General features: G+C 43.1%; 2 protein-coding genes and 2 non-coding genes across 6 annotated transcripts; 1 reads left to right on the top strand and 3 right to left on the bottom strand.

Moving 5' to 3' along the window:
- Positions 1–1,539: 1,539 nt before the first annotated feature.
- Positions 1,540–12,812, top strand: LOC149463644 (deoxyribonuclease-1-like). Of its 2 annotated transcripts, XM_089675225.1 has the most exons (10): positions 1,540–2,098; positions 2,220–2,513; positions 2,602–2,746; positions 3,648–3,736; positions 4,030–4,116; positions 7,392–7,504; positions 8,038–8,150; positions 11,201–11,358; positions 11,439–11,535; positions 12,588–12,812. In XM_089675225.1, the coding sequence occupies exons 3-10, from the start codon at positions 2,606–2,608 to the stop codon at positions 12,660–12,662; spliced, it is 873 nt and encodes a 290-aa protein (XP_089531351.1). In that variant the 5' UTR covers positions 1,540–2,098; positions 2,220–2,513; positions 2,602–2,605; the 3' UTR covers positions 12,663–12,812. The 2 variants fall into 2 exon arrangements, with proteins under 2 accessions (XP_089531351.1, XP_089531350.1); XM_089675224.1 differs by having other exon boundaries at positions 1,540–2,513.
- Positions 12,813–14,601: 1,789 nt separating this feature from the next.
- RPL10 (ribosomal protein L10) lies at positions 14,602–22,493 on the bottom strand. 2 transcript variants are annotated; one of them, XM_089675226.1, is made up of 6 exons: positions 22,348–22,483; positions 20,272–20,330; positions 19,373–19,480; positions 17,037–17,175; positions 15,621–15,783; positions 14,602–14,823 (listed from the first exon to the last, which is right to left on the bottom strand). In XM_089675226.1, the coding sequence occupies exons 1-6, from the start codon at positions 22,368–22,370 to the stop codon at positions 14,668–14,670; spliced, it is 648 nt and encodes a 215-aa protein (XP_089531352.1). In that variant the 5' UTR covers positions 22,371–22,483; the 3' UTR covers positions 14,602–14,667. The 2 variants fall into 2 exon arrangements, with proteins under 2 accessions (XP_089531352.1, XP_089531353.1); XM_089675227.1 differs by lacking the exon at positions 14,602–14,823 and having other exon boundaries at positions 15,639–15,770; positions 17,035–17,175; positions 22,348–22,493.
- On the bottom strand, positions 15,885–16,018 carry LOC149463643 (small nucleolar RNA SNORA70). Its single transcript, XR_016312449.1, has one exon. It is a non-coding gene; the product is annotated as a small nucleolar RNA SNORA70 (small nucleolar RNA).
- LOC149463642 (small nucleolar RNA SNORA70) lies at positions 17,246–17,381 on the bottom strand. The gene has a single exon (XR_016312448.1). It is a non-coding gene; the product is annotated as a small nucleolar RNA SNORA70 (small nucleolar RNA).
- Positions 22,494–24,510: the final 2,017 nt, after the last annotated feature.

The following is a 24,510-nucleotide window of genomic DNA, read 5'->3' as shown; positions in this document are numbered from 1 at the left end:
GGCACTGCTGGGCACAGGTGGGGGCACTGCTGGGAACGGGTGGGCGGGGCTAGTGGGCGCACTGCTGGGCGGAACTTGCGGGTGTCACTGCTGGGCACCGATCATCAGGGCACTGATCATCAGTGCCCTGATGATCGGTGCCGATCCCCGCTCTGACAACTGACGGTTCTCGGCAGTACTTTCCTCACAATCTGACAGCGTGAGGAAAGTGCAGCCGAGAACCGGCACTTGCATTTCCCTGTGATCAGGGTGTCATTGGATCCCGGTGGGATCGGCCTTTCACCACATCACGTGATCAGCTGTGTCCGTAGGACACAGCGATCACGGAGATCGCTGGGTGCGCGCCCCCTGGGGCGCGCAGGAGAGCGCGTTCTGGGAGGACGTCATATGACGTCCACTCAGAACTGGCCGGCCGCGGTGAAGCCGTCATTCGGCTATGCGCGGTCGGCAAGAGGTTAAGGTTTCAACCAATAGCATGTCTGTCTTTCTTTGAAATTAAACTGGATGAAAACTATCCAAAAGCAACAGTTGCTTTACAAATGACCAATTTACCTTTCAGCTACTAAAGTGATAGCGCAAACTTTTTGAAAATGATCAGCAATGAAAATAGGAATGATACACTGCCACTTATAACAATCAACTATCGTTAGGGCTCGTTCACACTAGGCTGTTTTGCCAACACTTGCCAAACGCCCCTATAGCGTTTGGCAAGCGTTGGTCCGGTGTTTGCGGAGCGTTTTTAACGCTCGGCAAACGCTCCGCAAACGCCGCATGCGCGGTTTAGCGGCGGTTGGTAGGCGTTTGCGAGCGTTAATAACGCCCCACAAACGCCTATAATGCATTTGAGTGGTGTTACCGCTCCGCAAACACCCCGCAACCGCACCGCAAACGCCGCCCGGGCGTTTGCGGAGCGGCACCATAGACGAGAATAGGAGGCTTCAAAGCCTCCTGACTCGACCAGAGGCGTCCGTTTTGCCGCGACGCGATGCAAACGCTCCTGTTAGAACAGCACCATGTGCTGTAATGTGCAGAATTGGCAGAGGCGTTTGGGAAGCGGTAAAAACGCTTCCCAAACGCCTCTCTGCCGCCTGCACACAAGGCTAGTGTGAACGTAGCACAAGATGATTAGCTGCTGAAGTGTTTTGGCCTTACTCTTGGGAAAATAGTACTCTGCATTAAACAGATGCAGAAAAGTTCCATGCTTTAAACAGGGGTGGACTGACAACTCATGGGGCCCCTGTGTCCTCACCCACACTCAAACCACACCCAAAAAAGCCTATGGAAGGTACGAGGGGCATCTCATGGGGCCCCCTACTGACCCTGGGCCCTCAGGCAGTGCCCGAATGGTCAGTCCGCCCCTGGCTTTAAAGTATATTTAGTAAGGTTTTGTTACTGGACTTTTTATAATGGCTACTTATTAGCTACTTTTTAGCTTTTCTAGGCAGTGGCCACCAGGTTGTCATGAGGTACACCTCATGGAACTACTATAAAAATGTTATGTACATTGCAGAATGGTCCTCCTGTAGCCTCCAGCCTTGTGTATTGTCCGTTCTCTTATGTTCCAGAAAATGCTGACCCAGCACTGACACAGCAGGCACCTCTCTGTCCTCTGTTCATAGACCTGCTCTGTGTGTATATGAACCTGTTCTGAACATTAACAGTGTCGACTGTGATCATTCATCATCCATTGACTTGGTGTTTGTCCTGTTTAATCCTCTGGTAACCTGATCTTCAACATCAAAGAGTTACATTCTTTATTTTTTTTGGAAACTGTAACAATTTGAAGTATATTATTGTACTGGTTCCAGTACTTTCTTTGGCGTTAAAAACATCCTGGATGGCTAAATTAGAAACCTACTAAGGATCAGCAATTTTTCTTTCAATGTGGACATTTTTACTTATTTCCCAGGTTATTTCTTCATCTTGTATTTCTGAGTTTTGAGAATTCTGTTTTTCTGGTTCCCTTGGGCATTCGTGGCATTATTGATGGTGGCTCATCTTCAAACCTTAAAGTCCTTACATCCCTACTGTTTGGTTTCTACAATCTTTGGACTTCATGAATTTATTCCTCTGGACATCCTTATGATTTACTATGCTGGTACTTCTAATTATCCTAAATTTAACTCTGCTTTTTTCTATTATACTATCTAACCTTTCCAGTTGTGTTGGTTTTGCAATAGTAGACCCACAATATTCATCAGAGATTATTATCCTTCCAGGTACCAGAGACCCATCCTGTAACTTCAGCTTCTCCTGAATAGAGGTAGTATCTACTGTACCATATTTATATCTCCTAAGACACCTTCCTAGGTTTAACATTTCTCAGCTAATTACATCAATCTATCAATTACTAAAATAATAATAGAATTTTTTTTACTGAGCAATGCAATGATAGTGTTGTAGTGGAAATCAGAAGTTTGGCTACTTTGAACTTCCCTCAACCACATTTTCTTCAACAATAAGGAATTCTCACCTACACAGTTCAGTGAAATAAAATCACACCACACTAATAGGTAAGTACTGTCAATTCATCAGAACCAGCTTCAATTGTCAAAGTGAAGTTGCGATGGTGTATTAGATTGTAAGCTCTTGTTTTTACAGCTACATGATGAAAACTCCCATCCTTCTGCTTTTCCTGTTGGTTCTGCATGTCTCTGCAGCTACCTTCAAGATCTGTGCTTTTAACATCAAAAGTTTTGGAGAAGCTAAAGCATCCAATAAGAAGATAATGGGCACCCTGGTGAAGGTGGGTAATTGTTCAATTAATGATCTCTTTGGGTGTTCTTTTTAAAGGCAAATACCTTCTACAATGTGTGCAGAAACTCTTTTCTTGCTCCTCTTCCCTCGTTTCTTGCTGTTAAAGTGGTTGTAAACCTCAAATATGAAATATGAAGAAAGCACATCTCTCTATAGTGTGTACTTGTCTCAAGAGCACTAATGCCCAGTACACACAATCAGATCGGACAACTTATCGTTTGTTTTTGGTTCAGTACTAGCCTCATATCAAAAATGAAGAGGTTACTAAAGTTACGAAAATTCATGTAAGACCGAATACATCTTCAGAAGTGATGTAATGTATTGTATTGTAATGTATTCTTTCATTTCTGAGCATGAGTGATCTTGGTCTCATGAATTTTTACTTTACTGATTAAACGAAAATCATTTGTGCTGTTATCGTACAAGAAAATTTTTGGTGCTTGTTCCTTCGAATATTGTCTCATGTACAGTCGTGAACAGTTATTGAAAGCTGTGTACTAATAATTTTTGTCATTCGATTTTCTGATTGTGTGTATGGGGCATAAGTGTGATTTCTGTCTGCTGCTTCAATTCTCTGCTAGCAGCTTGAATCACTTCTGACAAGTTTTCCTAACACCAAGAGTAAAATGGTGACAGGGGAGGGACCTTCAGAAGACTGATAGCCTTAGCTCTGTTCCTGCACTTTGAATGGCTGTAGAATAGAGGAGACTGCAAATAAACAGGCACAACTTATGTGGGATGAATGGTTTAATCTTTGTGTATCACCTGAGGCCAGTCACTTTAGTGGGTATATATATATATATATATATATATATATATATATATATATATATATATGTAAGGGTTTACAACCCAACAACTTTACAGAAAAAGGCTTTTTTTTTTAACAGATTCTGTCTCGCTGTGACATCAGTGCCATCCAAGAGGTCAGAGATTCCAAGGGAGAAGCTGTCCCAGCTCTTGTGACTGAACTCAACCGGTAACTCCAAAGTGCATGCTGGAAAAACACAAACACACACACACACATATATATATACTGTATATATATGTATATATACAGTAAATGCAATTTGCTGCCCTTTTCTGATGTCTTTAAAGTGGTATTAGACTCGAAACCAAAAATGTAATATAACTAATATATTGCAGCTTACCAATTATTGTGGTGGCTGCATTAGTTTCCTTTTTCAGGCTTTTTTCCCTGTGTTTTCAACTGGTGACCTGGCCAGTAACACACCTGCTGGGTCTCAAAAGTCTCCTTTCCATTTTCTGTAGGTACGATTCTATCCATCAATACAAACATGTGGAGAGTAAAAGATTGGGAAAGAACAGCTACAAAGAGCAGTTTGTCTTCATCTACAGGTATGGCAGAGGTAGATGTTTCCTTAAAGAAGAATATTTTTTTTGTTTTGCTTTAGATTTGGTTAAAATAAGGCATCATTACAATCTTCCTCTTTTTTGCTGTCCCCATCTGGGAAATGTTCCTTCACTTCCAGTCTGTCAATCATGACAGGATGTAAGTGGAAATACCCCCAAAACAAGGGGAATTTTTGCCATTGACACTTGTCCACTGAACAGGCACCCCTTCTGGATGATTCCCCACTACCTAGTGTTTCAGCCGTAACCTGTTGGATTTTTCTTTCTTTTCCTGAATGTGGACAGCAATAAAAAAGCCAGCAGAGGCTGCTTCCCCACTTTACCCAAAAGGTAAAAATGTCCAAATGCAAATGCAACAAATGCATGACCCCAATCCACCCTTACACAGATCAGCCAAAACATTATGACCACCCACTATATCGAGGCATGGGCTCCACTAGACCTCCGAAGGTATGCTGTGGAATCTGGCACCATCTGTAGCAGATCCTTTAAAGGATAAGTTCACCTTTCATAACATGTTACATGTTACATCCATATACAGGGTGTAACATGTAATGCATTACAGCTGTCACAATTTAAAAAAAAAACTCAACCATGCGGGTCCCACCTGCCCAGCCACGTCACTCATTCACAGTGTTCTGTAAATGAGAACACTACAAGTTCCGACAGCTTTGTTGGCTTGTAGTTCTTAATGAACAACCACGGCGCTGTGTGTCAGTAAGTATCTGCTTGCCTGTACCAGATGTACAGGCACACAGAAACACTGACAGGTCTGCAGGAGCCCTGCATGGCATCAGCGATTTGCTGATCGCTGGTGCAATGCTTTAGAGGCTCCAGAAACAAAAAATAATACATTAACATTTTTTACCTGCAAAAAAAGTGTATAGATAATTTTTTGTTAAAAGGTGAACTTATCCTTTAAGTCCTATAAGTTGAGAGGAGGGGCCTCCACGGATGGATAAGACTTGTTTTTCCAGCACATCCCACCAATTGAGATCTAGAGAAATTGAAGACAACATCACAAAGTCATTGTTTTTCTCAAACTATTGTTGGATTCATCGGACCAGGCCACTATCTTCTATAGCTTCATGTTCCAGTTCTGATGCTCACGTTCACATTGTAGGTGCTTTTGGCTGTGGACACGGATCAGCATGGGCACCCTGACCGGTCTGCAGCTACGTAGCACCATATGCAACAAACTGTGATGCACTGTGTGTTTCTATAAGAACCAGCATTACCTTTTTCAACAATTTGAGTTACAGTAGCAATTCTATTACCTTGGCCTACACAGGCTAGGCTTCTCTACCCATGTTCATCAATAAACCTTAGCTGCCTTTGACCCTGCAACCGGTTCACTGGTTTTCCTTCCTTGGGCCACTTTTGTTAGGTCCTGACCACTGCAGACTGGAAACATCCCACAACAGCTGCAGTTTTGGAGTTGCTCTGACCCAGTCATTTAACTATTACAATTTGGTCCTTGTCAAAGCCATTCCAATTCTTATATTTGCCCATTTTTTCTGCTTTCAACACATGTTCAGGGACAACATGTTCACTTGCTGCATAATATATCCCACAGGTATTTTAAGATGCCATTGTAACATGATAATCAATGTGGGCAGGGAGGGTGATTGGCATGGCAGGATGGGGGGGATTACTGGAAATGATTCTCTGTGTGGCTCTCTGCAGCAGCTGAAAGCTGGCTTCTTCTCCTCTCCCTCCCGCTGGCTTTCAGCTGCTGCAGAGGGAGCCATACACCGTGCGCCCCCACCCCTCCAGTACTGCTGGCTTCCCTCATCTCCTTTCCATCGGCAGCTACAAGAACACAATAGGATCCTTCAGGATGGAGAACGGAGGAAATATATCACATTTACCAGCTCCTTCCTTTAAATGATAACAATGAGTGATTAGTACTGATCACTTACTGTGTTCATTCATAACTGAGACATAGTAAGCTTTTTAGAAGGGGGCCCTGCCATGTTGGATGTATGGGGCCCCATGGTTTCTAACTGCAGCCCTGGGTACGGGGAACTTCTCCCTGTACTGCTGCCACATAGAGGGAGCAAATTGCCAAGCAGCTGCAGGAGCCAAAACATGTTACATGTTCCCCCCTAAAAAGGGGAGGATCATGTAACATGTTCACGAAGGTGAACTTATCCTTTAAATTAAACTGAGCATATAGTCAAAAAATGCATAGAGAAGATCACTTACAGAAGATCACCTACAGTTAAAGGGGTTCTAAAGGCAAAATATTTTTTTACCCTAATACATTTACTGCATTATGGTAAAAAAAAACCTTCATGTATCTGTCCCTCCCCCCACCCCTGAACACTTACTTGAGCCTGATCTGGATCCAGCACTGTGCCCTTCTGCAGCAGCTCTTCTCTGCTCTCTCTATTTTCATAGGTGACGGAGCAGCTGTGGGGGCCAGTGCCTCCTGCTACTGTCAGTCAAATCCAGTGTGGAGAAGGAAGGCTAAGCTCCTACAGATGGATATGATTGAGCCCGCCCTCATATCTGCCTCCATAGCAAGCAGTTGCTATGGGGGCAGACGCAGACTTGGAGGAGCCAAGATCTCTGGCAGGGACCCCAGAAGAGGAGGTTTGGGGCTGCTCTGTGCTCTACTGTTGCACAGAGCAGGTAAGTATAACATGTTTGTTATTGTAATAAAAAAAATAGCTTCACAATCACTTTAACATCAAAACAATCAGGACAGAGCTTTATCTTTTATGCAGCTGACATTAGGCAGAGTTAAATATCCCCCCCCCCCCCCCAAAAAAAAAAAAAAAAAACAATCTTGGCCCTGTCCCTTTTACCTCCCTATTAGACAATTATACCGCCGGTCACATGAAAGAACCAACAGGAAGGTCCAGGGAGCAGAAGGTGGTGGTGCCAACTTTACCTCCTACTAGGAAAGTCAATATTTATACAGTACATACTCAGATGCCTATATCTCTTGATCTGCTGATCATTTTGACTTGTAGCTTTCACTAGAAGTAATTTTTGATTAAGCATTTTCCCACAAAATGCCTGTTTTGAATTTCCCAGATCTGTGAAAGGTTTACTTTATTACAATCTTCTGTTGGCAAACATTTTATACTGTTTTATGAAGATAGTGAGTCTGTGAAGTATGAACTTGGTCCTGGACCCAGTTAGAATTTTTAGTAGTCCCCCATAACTCCTACACCTTGCATATTATACTTGCTGCAGATCTGCAGTTGTCTCCACCTAGAGTTGTAACTATGGCTTTCCTTACATGGCAGATCGGACTCAGTAAAGGTGGTCGATTGGTATCAGTATGTGGAAGACCATCCAGACCACCCCGACGCCTTTGCAAGAGAACCGTTTGTTGTCCGCTTCCACTCACTGAGAACAGGTAGGTTGTACTTATTGACTCTTGCTATCTCTGTGTAGGACAGGCATGCCAAACTCAAATAGAACAGCGGTCTGCATTTAGAGAAAATAATCCTTAAGGGGCCAGTTTATGTCTGTTAAAGAGCACAAATACAAAACAGAAATCACTAAGGACCCCAAAGAAGGAGCAAATGGTCCTCACATGGCTCAAAGCTATCATGCATATTAAAGCAGAACTAAATCCATCAATTTAATGGTTTTTAAAAACAATTCCATTCCTGGCATGCATTACATTTCCTTGTGATTTCAACCAAGCTGTCAAACCACAAAATCCCTGGACTCATAACTGACCATGCGCAACACCATGTCAGTTCCAGATCAAACAGAGGCCAAGATGGCAGCTTCCTTGGCTTCCTTCCCAGGAGGGTTTGTTCCACTTAAATGACGGACTGCCTCTAAGTACTACAGTGGGACAGTTACATCAAAGGCTTTTTACTGGGTATTACATCTTGATGATAAATTCCATGTAAACATTTCAAATGTTCTTTGTGACAGTTATTAAAGACTTTGCCCTGATGTCTCATCACACCTGCCCAAGGGAAGCGGCTAAGGAGATCAACCGTCTCCTGCAGGTCATGCTGGAGGTGAAGAGTCACTGGAGAATTGAGGTAGGCATGGAAAAGTTTGTTCTATAGGTTGTTATTCTCCTAGCTTCCACAGCGCCAGATTAGGTTTAAAGACTGTAGTCATACCGGCACACACCCTAGTAACAGTTTGGGTAACAATGTAAAGGATGCCATTGCTAACTTCTGCCTGGAAATACTAGTTGATCAGCTGTCATGTTGATCCTCTGCTCTCAATACTTCCTGAATCATGAGTCTGCACGCAAAGCAGGAAGGTCGGAGCTACATTTTCTAAAGCTGGCCATACACATAAAGATTTTTTTCTGTTCAGCCTGCACTTAATAGGTTCCTCCATCCATGCTACACAGGGTGGATTGATGACTCTCCCCACTGGGGTATTTCATTCTGTTTGCCGGCTCTGCCAGCTGTCAAAATATCTGAACAGTGCCTCCATCTAACTGGATGAAGGCACAAATTCGCCAGCAATTTTAAGCCTAGCTCCCTTGATTTTTCAATCAAGGGATGTTGGGTGCGAAGGCAGACAGGGTCACCCTCTCAGATACGGCTGGTTCATTAGAAATCAGAAGACATTTGCTCTGTGTATGGCCAGCTTTAGGCCCCTTTCACATGACTGGACTCCAAGCGGATCCTCCTGCTCATTGGGGGATCTGACTGCTGATCCCTGCTGAGCAGGCAGATGACAGGTCCGTGTCTGCTCTGCTTGTGCAGAGCAGACATGGGCACAGCCTGCTGTACTCTATGGGGCAGTTGGATGTAAACAGACCGCCTGTATGTTTTCATCCGACTTTCATCCGATCCGATCCACTGGACGGATGGGAACAGATCCCCCATCCGTTTTTGGTGGATCGGATGGGATGCAGGTGTGTGTAAATGGGCACATGCCCATTTACATCCACCTCACCATAGAGAACAATCGATGGTCTGATGGATCCGCCTGTCTATTTTTCAGTCCGCCCATGTGAAAGGGGCTCAAATCAGTGACTTACAAAGTGCTGAAGCTGAATCTTGGTCAATTGTCGCCCCAATCCAGTGATTACATAGCAATAGAGAAGTAACACACTGATGTATGAGCTCTGTTATGTTCTGTCCTCCAACTGGCCAACGATCTGTACCTTAATAACTTTGCTTCTCCTGCCTCTTCCAGTTTGGCTCATGTTATGTAGGGAACTACCAAAGGTTAATACAAAGACACACTAATTAATTATTTAAAAATACATTTTTATATTTTTCTATACAGGTGAAACTCGAAAAATTAGAATATCGTGCAAAAGTTCATTTATTTCAGTAATGCAACTTAAAAGGTGAAACTAATATATGAGATAGACTCATTACATGCAAAGCAAGATAGTTCAAGCTGTGATTTGTCATAATTGTGATGATTATGGCTTACAGCTCATGAAAACCCCAAATCCACAATCTCAGAAAATTAGAATATTACATGCAATCAATAAAACAACGATTGTACATAGAATAATATCGGACCTCTGAAAAGCATAAGCATGCATATGTACTCAGTACTTGGTTTGGGCCCCTTTTGCAGCAATTACTGCCTCAATGCGGCGTGGCATGGAAGATATCAGCCTGTGGCACTGCTGAGGTGTTATGGAAGACCAGGATGCTTCAATAGCAGCCTTCAGCTCTTCTGCATTGTTCGGTCTCATGTCTCTCATCTTTCTCTTGGCAATGCCCCATAGATTCTCTATGGGGTTCAGGTCAGCCGAGTTTGCTGGCCAATCAAACACAGTAATCCCACTGTCATTGAACCAGGTTTTGGTGCTTTTGGCAGTCTAGGCAGGTGCCAAGTCCTGCTGGAAAATGAAGTCAGCATCCCCATAAAGCTCGTCTGTGGAAGGAAGCATGAAGTGCTCCAAAATATCCTGGTAGACGGCTGCGTTGACCTGGATTTAATGTAGCACAATGGACCAACACCAGCAGATGACATGGCTCCTCAAATCAACACAGACTGTGGAAACTTCACACTGAACTTCAAGCATCTTGCAGTGTGTGCCTCTCCATTCTTCCTCCATACTCTGGGTCCTTGGTTTCCAAATGAGATGCAAAAGTTGCTCTCATCAGAAAAGAGGACTTTGGACCACTGAGCAACAGACCTGGTCTGTTTTTCTTTAGCCCAGGTAAGACGCTTCTGACGTTGTTTGTTGTTCAGGAGCGGCTTGACTAGAAGAATACGACATTTGAAGCCCATGTCCAGGATCCGTCTGTGAGCCACCACGGCTCTTGATGCACCGACTCCAGCCTCAGTCCACTCCTTGTGAAAGTCCCCAACACTTTTGAATGGCCTTTTCCTGACAATCTTCTCCAGGCTGCGGTCATTCCTGCTGCTTGTGCACCTTTTTCTTCCACACTTTTCCCTTCCACATAACTTTCTATTAATGTGCTTTGATACAGCACTTTGGGAACATCCAACTTCTTTTGCAATTACCTTTTGAGGCTTTCCCTCCTTATGGAGGGTGTCAATGATGGTTTTCTGCACAACTGTCAGATCAGCAGTCTTTCCCATGATTGTGATTCCTACTGAACCAGACTGAGAGACCATTTAAAGGCTCAGGAACCCTTTGCAGCTGTTATGGCTTAATTAGCTGATTAGAGTGGGACACTTTGAGCCGAGAATATTGCACCTTTTCACAATATTCTAATTTTCTGAAATTGTGGATTTGGGGTTTTCATGAGCTGTAAGCCATAATCACTACAATTATGACAAACCACGGCTTGAACTATCTTGCTTTGCATCTAATGAGTCTATCTCATATATTAGTTTCATCTTTCAAGTTGCATTACTGAAATAAATGAACTTTTGCACGAAATTCTAATTTTTCGAGTTTCACCTGTATACTTGATTACATTTTTTTAAAGGTAGAGGCTAACACAAACAGGTAAAATATGCAACTGTCATGCTACTAGAACCCTGGTGTAATTTCAGCTCACATTCCCAGTGTAGAAGGGCAAGTGTACTAGCTCATAAAATACCCTGTGCAGATATCCACAGGAATGTTTGTATCACGACAACTGCATTTTGTATGGGAAATAATGTACTGTATTATTTTCTCTGATCTCAGAGTGTTATGCTTCTTGGAGACCTGAATGCAGCTTGTGGCTATGTGACAAATGAGGAATGGAAGAATATTCAATTGCGGAGCAGTAATACCTTCCACTGGCTGATCGGTGATAAAGACGACACAACAGTAAACACCAAAACACATTGTGCCTATGACCGGTAAATACTGGGATGGAAGAATTGGGTCAATTCTGGTCCTGTAATATTTGACATAACCAAATTTGTTTATATTCACACAGCATTGTTGTACACGGAGAAGAATTTCTCAAAGCGATTATACCAGGATCTGCCAAACCATTCAACTTCCAGAAAAAACTCGGGCTCTCTGAAGAGGAGGTAGGAATGACTCTTGCTGGATTTTGTCATAAATGTTCTCCTTTGCAACAAACCTTAACTATAGGGTGTAAAAGAATAATTGATAAAGCACAGGGGCTGTGGGCTCTAGTCAGCTGTATACAAATGCAGGAAGTCTTCTAGAGGACACGCTAAAAACGCTCTAACGCTGAAAAACATGGCAAAACGCTGTAAATCTGGCATTTTTACAAAAAAAAGTCATTAAACACGAATGCAAAAAAAGCTGAAAATCTCACGTTTTTAATGTGACTTTACACAGCTAACGCTACCAGCGTTATCAAAACACCCAGAGTGCATGGAGCCTACAGGATAGGTTGACCTTTTATTATAAATGCACTTTTTTGCAGGTAAAAGAAATTTTTTTTTTTTTTTTTACACTGCAGCCTGTAAAGCATTGTGCCTGCAATCAACAAATCACTGGTACAATGCATGGCTCCTGCAGACCCTCAGTCAGCTTTCTACCTGTACCTTCTGTAGTTACTGAACCACAGGATAAATCAATGAACTACAAAAGCACTCACCAGCAGCCTTGCAGTTCATTGAGAACTAAAAACTGCCATGGTGGCTGATGGTAGTTGTAGTTCATTCATTCACAGAACTCTGTGAATGAATACGACTATGTGGGCAGAAGACTGCTGTCAGGCAGGGTGGTAATGGTAGTAGAGGCAGGTGCTGTACTGTAACATCTTAAGCATTACATACAGGTGTAATATTTAACACATTGCAAATGTGAACTTACGGTTTCAGCAGCCAGCAAATTACAAACTTGAAGCAAATCAGAAACATCAGTGAAGTTCAGTAAACTAGCATCTCTAGATATAGTACATGAACGGCAACCTGTGTGTGTATCCAAGTGTGATTTCCTTTCAGATATATCATTCCTATGTTTGATCCAAGTTTCTTGGAAAGGGATTACAATTCTAAGCACCTGTAGGTAGGTTCCTAGTAAGCCCACCTAAGGCAGGCGAGAGCTGCACATGGCATAGAACCCATTAGTGTATAATGCAAATCTTAAAATGTTTTCTTCTTTACAGGCCCTGGAGGTCAGTGATCACTTCCCAGTGGAGGTCAATCTTCGGACAGACCCACGGATGGACAGAGAGCTATAACTGTCCATTTCATTCCAGCAAACTATTTGTATATGATTATTAAGCTATGTGGCATCATTACATTTCAGTTCGTCGCATTCTTCACCAAATCACTTCACTGAGTTTTAATCAAGCAGAAGACACAAAAATCCAATAAAACCTTTACTTGGAGCAGTCGGTCTGTTCATTATAGCAATTAACGAGGCAGGTCAGCTAACACTGGCTGCTCACTCAAGTGTTTTGTTAGTCCAGCAGGGAACTAGAATTTGCTTTTAGACTTGGATTTAGTTTGGTGGAACACCATGACTACACTTCATTGTCTCCTGGCTGCACTGTGGCTCCAGCAAGTCGGGTAAGCAGTCAACGCAAAAGGCAACATTTAGAAGCCACTTATGTTCCAGTTCCATGTATACAAACCTATTTCCTGCTGCTGCTCCAGGCTCTTGCCATCCATGGTCTCTATACCCAAGCATCTGAACAGCACCAATGTGTGTGACTGGGGGCAACTCCTCATACATTGAGCATCCACTCCTCACTACCAGCAGCTAGGAGCAAAGTAAACATGCATGCTGGTGGGGACAGGCGTATACAGCAATCCTATTATATATATCTTGCTGTATGGCCAAAATACAAGTCTACGCAAGGCTGGATTTATACTGTTGAGGTGCATTAACAAGTTGCCAACTATAGCCAAAAGACAGCTACAGCAGTCATCTAGTTCTGGAGGGTGTCTATAGATGTCCTTCCAGAATCCCACCCACCCCTACACACTGATTGCTGTCCATTGTACACAGATTGAGGTAAAGGGCCAATCACAGTGACCCTTTACTATGTGACCAGCTGTGCCCAATGTGTTTTTGGCATTTATTTACCTCATACGTCATCAGTTAGGAAAGGAAAGCCAGCAATTCTGACAGGGCACATTTACACTAATCATCAATGATGAAAAACTGCTTATTTCATAACCAACCAAGAATAACTTTTTTTCAAAATATTTTGTTTAGCAAACATTTAAAAGAAAAAAAAAAACTAGTGGTGGTTAAATACCACCAAAAGAAAGCTGTCTCCAAAACCAAAAAAAAGTATATATAATATTGGTACAGTGTTGCACGACCTTTCAATTGTCATAGAGCAACAGCACTGAAAGCTAGAAATTGGCCTGGGCAGGAAGGGTAGTGTTTAGGGGCAGCACATTTCATTGATTACAATTGTGGTGTGCTACATTACAAAAAAAATAGTGAATTGGTAAGAACAAATGGCACCACATCACACAAACACCCACTGTCAATGCAAGTGTGAACCTGGCCTAAAGTATGACCATTATAAAGTGTGCAGATACAATTAGAGGGATATTTAATCTTTTCAGATGACAGTGGCTAATTCACCCCACTAATGGCACCACAGTGTAAAAGCATTGGGTGGAGTTGGCCTTTAAGCCCTTGTCCACATCCGGTGCAACTTGTCAGTTTCAAATCGAATGACAAGTCTCACCTCATTGCCTGCAATGGACCCATTCAAATTGGTGCAACTCCAGAGTCACAATGATTTTGAAAGTAGTTCCTGCTCTATTTTTTTGCAATTTCAGGCATGCTTTGTACAAAAAAAAAATCTGTGAAGTTGCACAGATGTCTTCCAAGTCACAGCCATGAGACTGACATCGTGCAACTTCAAGTAGCACAATTTCAAAGTCATATACATTGTGAACCAGGGTTAGAAAAGCCCCAATTATTAGGCACATACTAAGATTAATAGGAGTAAGACAAACACATCATTTAAAAAAAGTGTAAGTGCTGATGATGTCATCTTAATCCTTGGGTCAGATCAGTTAACCAACCTAAAAAACCATGCAGCAGATGCGATCCAATATAAAACTTACAAACGTATAACATAGGAATGAAATACCAAATTTCTTTTAATTACATACAGCCTTGTATAGTTAAAACTATATGGCAGAAAAACGCACTGTACTTCAAAACTTTATTGACACAAGATCTCAAAGTACATAGGCCAGATAAAAGTGGGGAGCTCATTCAACATGCAGTGCCTTCCACTTAGCCAGAGGGCCTCTGTTAGGCATGTACTTGACACCACACCCATCAGGAACAAGACTTTTCTCAGCCACCATGGTCTCAAAGTTCTCAGCATTGAACTTCGTGAATCCCCACTTCTTGGAAATGTGGATCTGGAGAAGATTAGGGACATGTTATAAACAGCAGTAACAAATATTAAACCTATAAAATGACATATTAAAGATGAATAATTCATACATATGCCCAACCACAGCACTACCTGCAACAAACTTTACCCAGAACCAGCCTTAATGATTTCAAAGTGAAATTCCAGTAGGAAAAGGGTTAGAATCTTAATTCATTAATGTATGGATCATGAAGGAATTTAACTGCATGCATGCTTGAGGACAAAAGCATGCAAATGTTCCCAAACTGGGCATGACATTTGTGGTTTTAACACAACCAGTTAAGCAAAAAAAAAAAAAAAAAAAAAAAAGAAAAGAGCAGTGAATGAAGATCCTCACGGTATTTAAAACCTAAATGTTTTATGTTTGTCAGCAATTGTTGGAGGTTCATTCCAGGATCCACTGAGCCAGTGCCTTAAAATTGCAAAATATAGTCAGCCTACTGTATGCATTCCTTCATTTGGGATGCCCATAAGGTCTCAGACAGCCCAACAGGCAAGTAAAGGAGTGCAAACAGAAGGCTTACAATGCTAATTGTGAAACAGTGGTGCAGTGTGGGTCAGCCTTCACCAGAAGCGCAATTACTGACAGGATTTCCAGGTAAAACTTTGCAATACACAAAAAAACAAAAAAAAAACAAAAAAAAAACAAAAAAAAAAAAACCACACTATAAAGAGACATGCCACCAAAACATACTAAATGAGAATTTGGGTTTACACACCTGAAATTAAAGGACAGACATTACTGTATATTTGATAATCTGATCAGTTAGAACTGCATTTTACCTTCTGGCGGCCGGGGAATTTAAACTTGGCTCTGCGCAGAGCTTCAATCACATGCTCCTTGTTTTGGGTCTTGGTGCGGATGGACATAATGACCTGTCCAATGTGAACTCTGGCCACTGTGCCCTGAGGTTTCCCAAAAGCACCACGCATTCCAGTCTGGAGCCTGTGGAGGTAAATAAGTTAGAAACGGAAGAAGTTGGCACAGAGGTGTCTCCAAGGCCCCTTGAAGCACCAAGCATAGGCAGCAAAACTGAGGAAGTTGACAGATGTCTCCAAGGCCCCTTAAAGAACTAAGCATAGGCAGCAAAGTACATACACAGCCAAGGATAATACTGTATGCAGCCATTGCACACCAGCTTCTGATTATAGCAAAAGTTGGTCGGCTTAATTAACTGCAAGACGGAAAATGCTTAATTATGTAAACCAAAACACGTCATATTCCTGATGTACCATGTGCATGTATGAAAAAGTATCATATTCTTTGTATTGCTTCCCTTGTGTGAAATCCCTGATGTTCCTGTCAGTCCGTCTGCGTTCCTATTATAAAAACAGTATGCTAGGCAAAAGCACAGCATGGTCAGTTCTATAGCTGTGCTGGGATCTCAGCCTTTCACTGGGAAAGTCAGTGTGCTGTTTTTTTTTTCCTCCTCCCCCAACTCTTATACAGCTGAGAACAAAGGGAATGTGAAGGTTTACAATCCCTTTAAGGTGGGCTGCATGTATTCTCCTAGCTGCTGGAACAAAATGAAAAATGTACAACTGTCACGGGAAGCAAAGCACTAAGCTCAAATCTAATAATGCTAAACTCGTAACTTTAGCATTCAGGCATTTGTAGCCAAGCAGTCAGTAAGGTAGCTAAGCTGTTAGCAATGTGATCTTACGATTCCAGTAAGACCATCTGCACATGGGCCCAGTCACACTAGAACACAGTGCAGAAAATCAGTGTTCCTGTGCATTTTCCACACCACATTCCAATCGCTCTGCCCTTGCGATCTGCAGGAGGTGTCAGTACAAAGCTAAAGACACCCTAAGCGCAGGTAACAGAGTTTGTTTGCCCGCACCAACCTGATGGTACAAAAGCACCAAGTGATCTGGTTACTGAGTTTCAAAAAGTAATACATGCACTTCTTTTGGTGCAGTGCGATTTCAGCCCTTTTATAACGACTCAGCTGAAAACGCACGGCTCAGAACTGCATGTGAATCAACCAAGAACCACACAGGGTTCCTGTGCAATTTCGACATGCAGTTTCTAGTGTGAATAGGCCCAGTTATGCATAGGCTCCCCAAAGGTACCTGCCCTATAAAATTTGTGCCAGAACACTAACTGGCTCTATAAAGTTGGAATTTTCTGGAAAAAACTTTGCTCTTTTGGCTTCCATACCAAGACTAAGAGGTCAGAACATCTACTACATTTACCTATCAGCCCCAGCGCAGGATAACATTTTGTTGATGCGGATGACGTGGAATGGGTGGAGACGCACTCTGATGTGGAAACCATCCTTGCCGCAGCTCTTCACCATGTACTTGTTGGCACAGATGCGAGCAGCTTCAAGAGCTAGAAAGAAAACATAAGTCTGTTAATCCAGAGAATGATCACTAAGGCATTCTTGTCTGCCAGCAGCAGAAAATGTCTCCCAGGTCCCTTAGAGCACTTTGTATGGGGTGAGACAAAGCGCATACACAACCAGAGAATTGCTGTATGCAGCCATTGCACACCAGCTTCTGATAATGGCAAAAGCTGGTCGGCTTAATTAGCTGCAATCTTATTCCTGCACATTGCTTTTATTACAGCCAACTGTTCTTTGCAAGACCTTAAACAGACTGGTGAATACTGCTGAAGGCATCAACCCAGCCATTTTGCATTTACATAAGGATGCTGAGGGGCTTAACCATCCAATGAGATCTTTATATCTTTAGAGATCTAGTGGCAAGGTTGTCTGCCGAGACACATTGTGTGTTTGGTTTTTTTTTTTTACAAAGGCAGATAAAGTAAAGCGGACCACACAAACACAGGATCCGAACACTTTTCTGAAATGTCATTTATAAACAGGACTATTTACAGCATGTAAACATGCAGTCATTAGCACACATTGGTAAAAACAAAGCCAGAGTAGCTCTACCTGCAGATTGCTGTAAACCAATCAGAGCAATCACAACAGACCTGGGTTTTACTTTATCAAGCCTTAAGGTTTATACATAATTTCACCCAGCAAGCCTTAACCACTTACCTACAGGGCACTTATACCCCCCCTTCTTTACAAGGCCAATTTTCAGCTTTCAGCGCTGTCACACTTTAAATAATTGCGCAGTCATGCAAGATTGAACCCATATGAAATTTTTATCATTTTTTTCTCACAAATAAAGCTTTTTGGTGGTATTTAATCGCCGCTGGGCACTTTATTTTTTGCGCTATAAACAAAAAAAAGTGCAAAAAAAATTTGAAAAAAAAAAGTTTGTTTCCATTATAAAATTTTTCAAACAGGTAATTTTTCTCCTTCACTGATGTGCATTGATGAGGCAGCACTGATGGGCACTAATAGGTGGGACTGATAGGCAGCACTGATGGGAACTGATAGACGGCACTGATCGGTGGCACTGACTGGCACAACCACTGGGCACTGACTGGGCGCACTTCTGGGCACAGGTGGGCGCACTTTTGGGCACCGATCATCAGGGCACTGATCATCAGTGCCCTGACAAGTGTCAATCCCTGCTCTGACAACTGCCGGTTCTCGGCAGTACTTTCCTCACAATCTGACAGCGTGAGGAAAGTGCAGCCGAGAACCAGCAATTGCATTTCCCTGTGATCAGCGTGTCATTGGACATGGCTGATCACATGGTAAAAGGCCGCTGTGATTGACCTTTAACCACATCACGTGATCAGCTGTGTCCGTAGGATCGCCTAGTGCGCGCCCCCGAGCGCGTTCTGGGAGGACGTCATATGACGCCCTCCCAGAACTTGCCGGCCGCAGTGTAGCTGTCATTCAGCTATCTGCGGTCGGCAGGTGGTTAAACAAGGAGTGTTCCTCATCTAAAGAGACCCTGTCCAAAGCTTAATACCTGCCATGAAGCAGACATTATCTGACATTTAACATTTCTAAAAGCATTTTACTGCACAGGGTCCATTTAGTACAATGGATTTATGCCACCCAATAATGTTAACTCTTTCACTACCAGCATAAAAGATCATTCCAGGGTGCCTACTTTCCAAAAAGGGGGTCATTTGAGGAAGGAGGGGGGTATTTGTACTGTTCTGGCATTTTGTATACAACAGAAAGCAACAGTTACAAAAGGTTTGTCTTTTTTCCTTTATATATTTAAAAAAAAAAAAAAAAAAAAAAAAAGAAACCTCTGGTTATTTTATACCAAAGAGTTCTGTCTCAAATAAAATTATACGAAATTAACTTGGGTACAGTATTGTATGACTGGGTCATTATCAAAACTATCACAGCACTGGAAACTAAAGATGGTTAAGGACTCATGCCTAGATGGCCTAGAACCCCAAACCATGTGACCAGTGACTGTCCAGTTTGGCTTTTTATGGTCAGCAGAACTACCCTTTAGAATGAGTTAGCAAAGATTTTCCAGCAGTCCCAAAACAGATGCAAGTAACATCTAAACTACTTGTCATATTCAGTAAAAATTAGCGAGCGTAAGGCTGGCAGTTTAAAGCTATATATTCCAGTGCAGAATATCCAGGCTAACACTTTAATAAAAGTGAGAACACAAGCTCCATAGCTGGTTGGTCTTACCTTCAGATGACAGCTGCTCGTACTCATCGGAGACCATGTGACCACATAGTGGGAACTCATCCACCTTGGCCTTCTTGCGACCCAAGTCAAAAATCCTGATTTTGGGATCTGGGGGGCAACAAAAACAAAAAGCAAATGTGCTACAGATGAAAGAAAAAAAATAAGACTTACTGGCACAACGTCTATCTCTCTGAATATCTAAACATTTAAATTCCTTGGAAACAGACTAAACTTGACATCTATTAAAGACCATTAGGATCTACAAAAGAACATATTCCTTTTAAAGTCAGCCACAAAAAAGTAAATGCATTGAAAAGTAAATTGACTGAAATAGGATATTACAATAGAGTTATATATTACAACTAAGGCAATGTGCAGAAGTAGATTTAGTGACTTCTGCTTGACAGCTATAACTGGCCTCACAGCAGCCAGTGCTTTACTAAACAAGGGAACTTCAACATCAAAAAGTCCTGTCGGCATTTTCACAAAGTACTTAAGTGGCAGCATGCACTGATCCTTGGTCTATGAGACACCCTGGTAGGCGCTTAGTAGGCTCTCTGACGTCCATGTGTACAAGGGCCCTACCATGGAATGCCCAACATATCACTCCAAACTAAATGTCCATTCATGGCCAGCAATCCTATCATATTTAGGATTAGGAAACCAGACACTTCATGGGCTTAACTAAATTTAAAGAAATCTCAGTAATTAAGCCAACACCAGGCCCAGTGATCCAACAGGCTAATTACATGTCTTCAGCTCCCAGAAAATTATAAAAAGCGTGGTATACTTGGACACATTAGGGAATACTGCATTGTAATGATGAACATACAAGTGTCTTGTCATCGAGTAGAGGGGGGTGGAGGGGTAGAGGAAAAAAAAAATCTATTGCATCTTACCTGGGACACCCCTACAAAAGCGGGACTTTGGGTAGGGCTTGTTTTTACAGTATCTGTAACTAAACACAAGAATATCAATTTAGAGCAATGTAAAAATAAATAAAACCAAACACTGCCATTTACCTTTACATAAAATTAACAGAATATTTTGCATGTAGAACCCAGTTTACAGCTCCAATTGTGGAGTATAAACATATATTCCTATAAAGTCATCGTTTGGGGCATTGAGGGCTCATTCACATGAGCACATATGTCTGTACAGCATGCAAGATCAATCTGTTTATGCATCCAGAGCAACCTATGTTAGTCATTGGAAATGCATAGTTGAATGGACTCACCTATACAGCCCCAAATGCAGACAGTGTGCGTTTGGGGCCATGCACCAATGCCTGTCAAACTAGCTGACAACAGAGCGGGGGGAGGAAAGAAGGATGAATGGGTGCTGGCACTACAAAACACAGAAGGTCTTTGTAGTGACATTAAAGTGACCTGATGTCCTACACTGACTGGCAGCTGCCATTTAAGCTTAAAGCGGAGTTCCACTCACCCTGTCAAAAAATAAATGTCAGCAGCTATAAAAACTGTAGCTGCTGACTTTTAAAAAACAGCCACTTACCTGTCCCTCGCAGCCAGTTACACCGGCCGTCCTGTATTCCAGGAGGAATACAGCTGGGTACCCACTGCGCATGCGCGAGTAGCGCTGCGCTTCATGAATGGTCCTGTAGTCTTCTAGGGCCTGTCACGTGTACCAAAAGACTACAGGGAGGAAGGACACCTTCCGCTTCTGGTCGCCTAAGCGATCCGACCGGAAGTGGGAGCGAGTACCTGTCAAATTTGGGTACCCGCCCCCCATAGGTGCAAATCCTTAATGGAGAGCAGTCCTTAAAGTAAAACTTCCACTTTTGGGTGGAGCTCTGCTTTAAGGCCATGAATTAAACTACCCTTGCATGCCCCTCCTCCCACCACAAGGGTTAAACGCATACTGACCACTTGGTAACAACGCTATAGCCGAATGACTTCTACAGCGCGGTTATCCAGTTCTGGGTCCTCCCACATGCCCCCAGCGATCTGTGATTAATGTGTCCTATGGACACAGCTGATCACCAGGTAAAAGGCCAATCACAGCAGCCTTTTACCATGTGATCAGCTGTGTCCAATGACAGCAGATCACAGAGTAAATACAGTTGCTGATTATCGGTGGCACTATCCTCTTGCTGTCACAGCGTGAGGATAGTACTGCCGATAACCGTCAGCTGTCACAAAGCAGAACACCAGTGATCATCAGGACTGCCCGTCATTCACCATCAGTGCAGCATCATCAATGCCACCTCATCACTGCTGCCTATCTGTGCCACCTCAACACACATCAGCGAAGGAGAAAAATTACCTGGTTTGCAAAATGTTATAATACAAAAGAAAAATAGTTTTATTACAAATTTTTAACTGTTTTTGTTTATAGTGCACAGCTTCCGTTTCTGATCACCTAGGCAGTCAGAGCAGAAGCCTGTCAATCTGGTACCCACATCCCAAAATGGCCAATTCTTTACCAGGAGCGGGGGAGGAGCCTTGAAGCATTGTCACCTTCTGGGTGGAGCTCTGCTTTAAAACCATTTGGGTTGATGCTGGAATTGTACTTTAATCACACCCCCAAGTCCCTGTACTGGAGTGGGGACTCGCTGAGGACCAGCAGCTGCACCCATGTCCCCGCTCACCAATGACTGTGTGAAGGGGGTGCAGATTACCATGTAGGCAGAACCAATCAGAGCCTACATCTCCTACAGATACTTTTGCCATGGCTAGCAGAGGCCCTCACCCCAGCACAGTCCTATCTAGAAGCCCCAGAGGTCTCAGCAGCACCCGTTTGGCATTATGAGCTCTTCAATGTAAACCATCATTATCCCCCATTACTGGATCCCCCCTCTAACATAAGAACGCCAGAGCCATGAACGGTGTTCGATGAGCAGCTGTCAGCTCCTCCGCCCGGACTAGGCCCGTTCCCCCCCATGCTGGCGACTCGGACTCCACATGGATGCGGCCTGGCCGGCACATGGCGGCTCCTCTCCTCGGATCACTCACCAGCGAGCGGGTCTGCGGCCCATGATGGCGCTCTGTACCTGTACACAGGAGACACAAGGAGAACACACGGGTAAGAGGCCTGCCAGGCATCCCCCACCGCCCTCCAGATCCCGACTCCCAGGCCCGAGCCGCCATCTCACTCACCTCGCCGACAGCAAAGAGGAAGCTAGCGCGCCTGCGCACTTCCTTATAAACGCGCCCGCCCATTCTACCACCACCTGACCTGACGTCTGGTAAGAAATGACACTAAACGCCAAGCGGAATGTAACGCTGACGGCCATTTTGTTAGAGACCAATTTCTAGTCCTTCTATGGGTCAAAGTCGCCAGAAATATGTCCTCCCACAACGACTTGTCACATGCTGCACTTTTCTGACCACATCTTCGAAAGTGCACACAAAAATGTCTCCTACATTGAGGTATAATTACAGGCAAAAGTTTTTTTTAGGTTTGGATAGAGTGGAGAAGAATTAGAATGCCTGTCAGTTTGTATTGCTGCCTGTAACACCCGTGAGGGAGATTCACCTTCTCTATTTGTCTTGTTTACCATTATCAAAAGCTAAAGAAAATCCCACATTTTGGATTGTCCCCAGAAAAAGCAGTAGAGGGGAAATCTTCCAAAGGGGACACTAGTTCTGGTGACCGAGGGGTTCCCAAGGAATTCCCTTCATTTGCAGGGATTTCCTCTCACATCCTGGGAAAGGAAGTGAAGGGAAATCTCCACAATGGGACACAGATAATGAAAAAAATTCTGACGGGGTTATAACCCTCCCTTGATCTATCCCAGGGGTCTGCAACCTTTAAGACATAAAGAGCCACTTGGACCCGTTTTCGAGAGGGTAAAAAAGACTGGGAGCCGCAAAACCATTGCAACATTTAAAACAAATCCGACACTGCATATATTGCAAAAAGCGCTCTGGTCATGAAGGGGGTTTAAGGGCCCAGTAAGCAAAGGGTTAATCAGGGCCACAGTGTATCGTCATAATCACAATCATAGCCTTAGGTCAGTGGTGGGCAACCTTTTTTTTCAACTGAGCCAAATCTCGCCAAAACCACGATTGAAATTTATTTTGAGAGCCACATTTTTAAAACTGAAAATACATCCCTCATATAGTAATTCATCCCCCATAGTAATTCATCCCCCATATAGTAATTCATCCCCCATAGTAATTCATCCCCCATATAGTAATTCATCCCCCATAGTAATTCATCCCCCATATAGTAATTCATCCCCCATAGTAATTCATCCCCCATATAGTAATTCATCCCCCATAGTAATTCATCCCCCATATAGTAATTCATCTCCCATAGTAATTCATCCCCCATAGTAATTCATCCCCCCTATAGTAATTCATCCCCCCTATAGTAATTTATCCCCCATATAGTAATTCATCCCCCATAGTAATTCATCCCCCCTATAGTAATTCATCCCCCCTATAGTAATTCATCCCCCATAGTAATTCATCCCCCATATAGTAATTCATCCCCCATAGTAATTCATCCCCCATATAGTAATTCATCCCCCATAGTAATTAATCCCCCATATAGTAATTCATCCCCCATAGTAATTCATCCCCCATATAGTAATTCATCCCCCATAGTAATTCATCCCCCATATAGTAATTCATCCCCCATAGTAATTCATCCCCCATATAGTAATTCATCCTCCATAGTAATTCATCCCCCATATAGTAATTCATCCCCCATAGTAATTCATCCCCCATATAGTAATTCATCCCCCATATAGTAATTCATCCCCCATAGTAATTCATCCCCCATATAGTAATTCATCCCCCATAGTAATTCATCCCCCCTATAGTAATTCATCCCCCATATAGTAATTCATCCCCCATAGTAATTCATCCCCCATATAGTAATTCATCCCCCATAGTAATTCATCCCCCATATAGTAATTCATCCCCCATAGTAATTCATCCCCCATATAGTAATTCATCCCCCCTATAGTAATTCATTCCCCATATTGTGTCAATTCACTTACCTTTGCTCCGCGCGTTCCTCTCGCCGTGTTCCCGCGCCGTTCCGGTCTTCCGGGTGGACTGTGAGAGGAGAGGAGTTCGTCACGCTGCCCCGCCTACATCCTGACAGCCAATGTTTGCCACGCTCCGCGGGCCGGATTAAAAGGTCCGCCGGGCCGTAGTTTGCCC

Source organism: Staurois parvus, unplaced genomic scaffold (assembly GCF_062004578.1).
Source record: "Staurois parvus isolate SC_StPar_1 unplaced genomic scaffold, SC_StPar_1.0 ptg000154l, whole genome shotgun sequence".
Taxonomy (NCBI): Eukaryota; Metazoa; Chordata; class Amphibia; order Anura; family Ranidae; genus Staurois; species Staurois parvus.
This window is presented reverse-complemented; position numbering and strand designations above follow the sequence as displayed.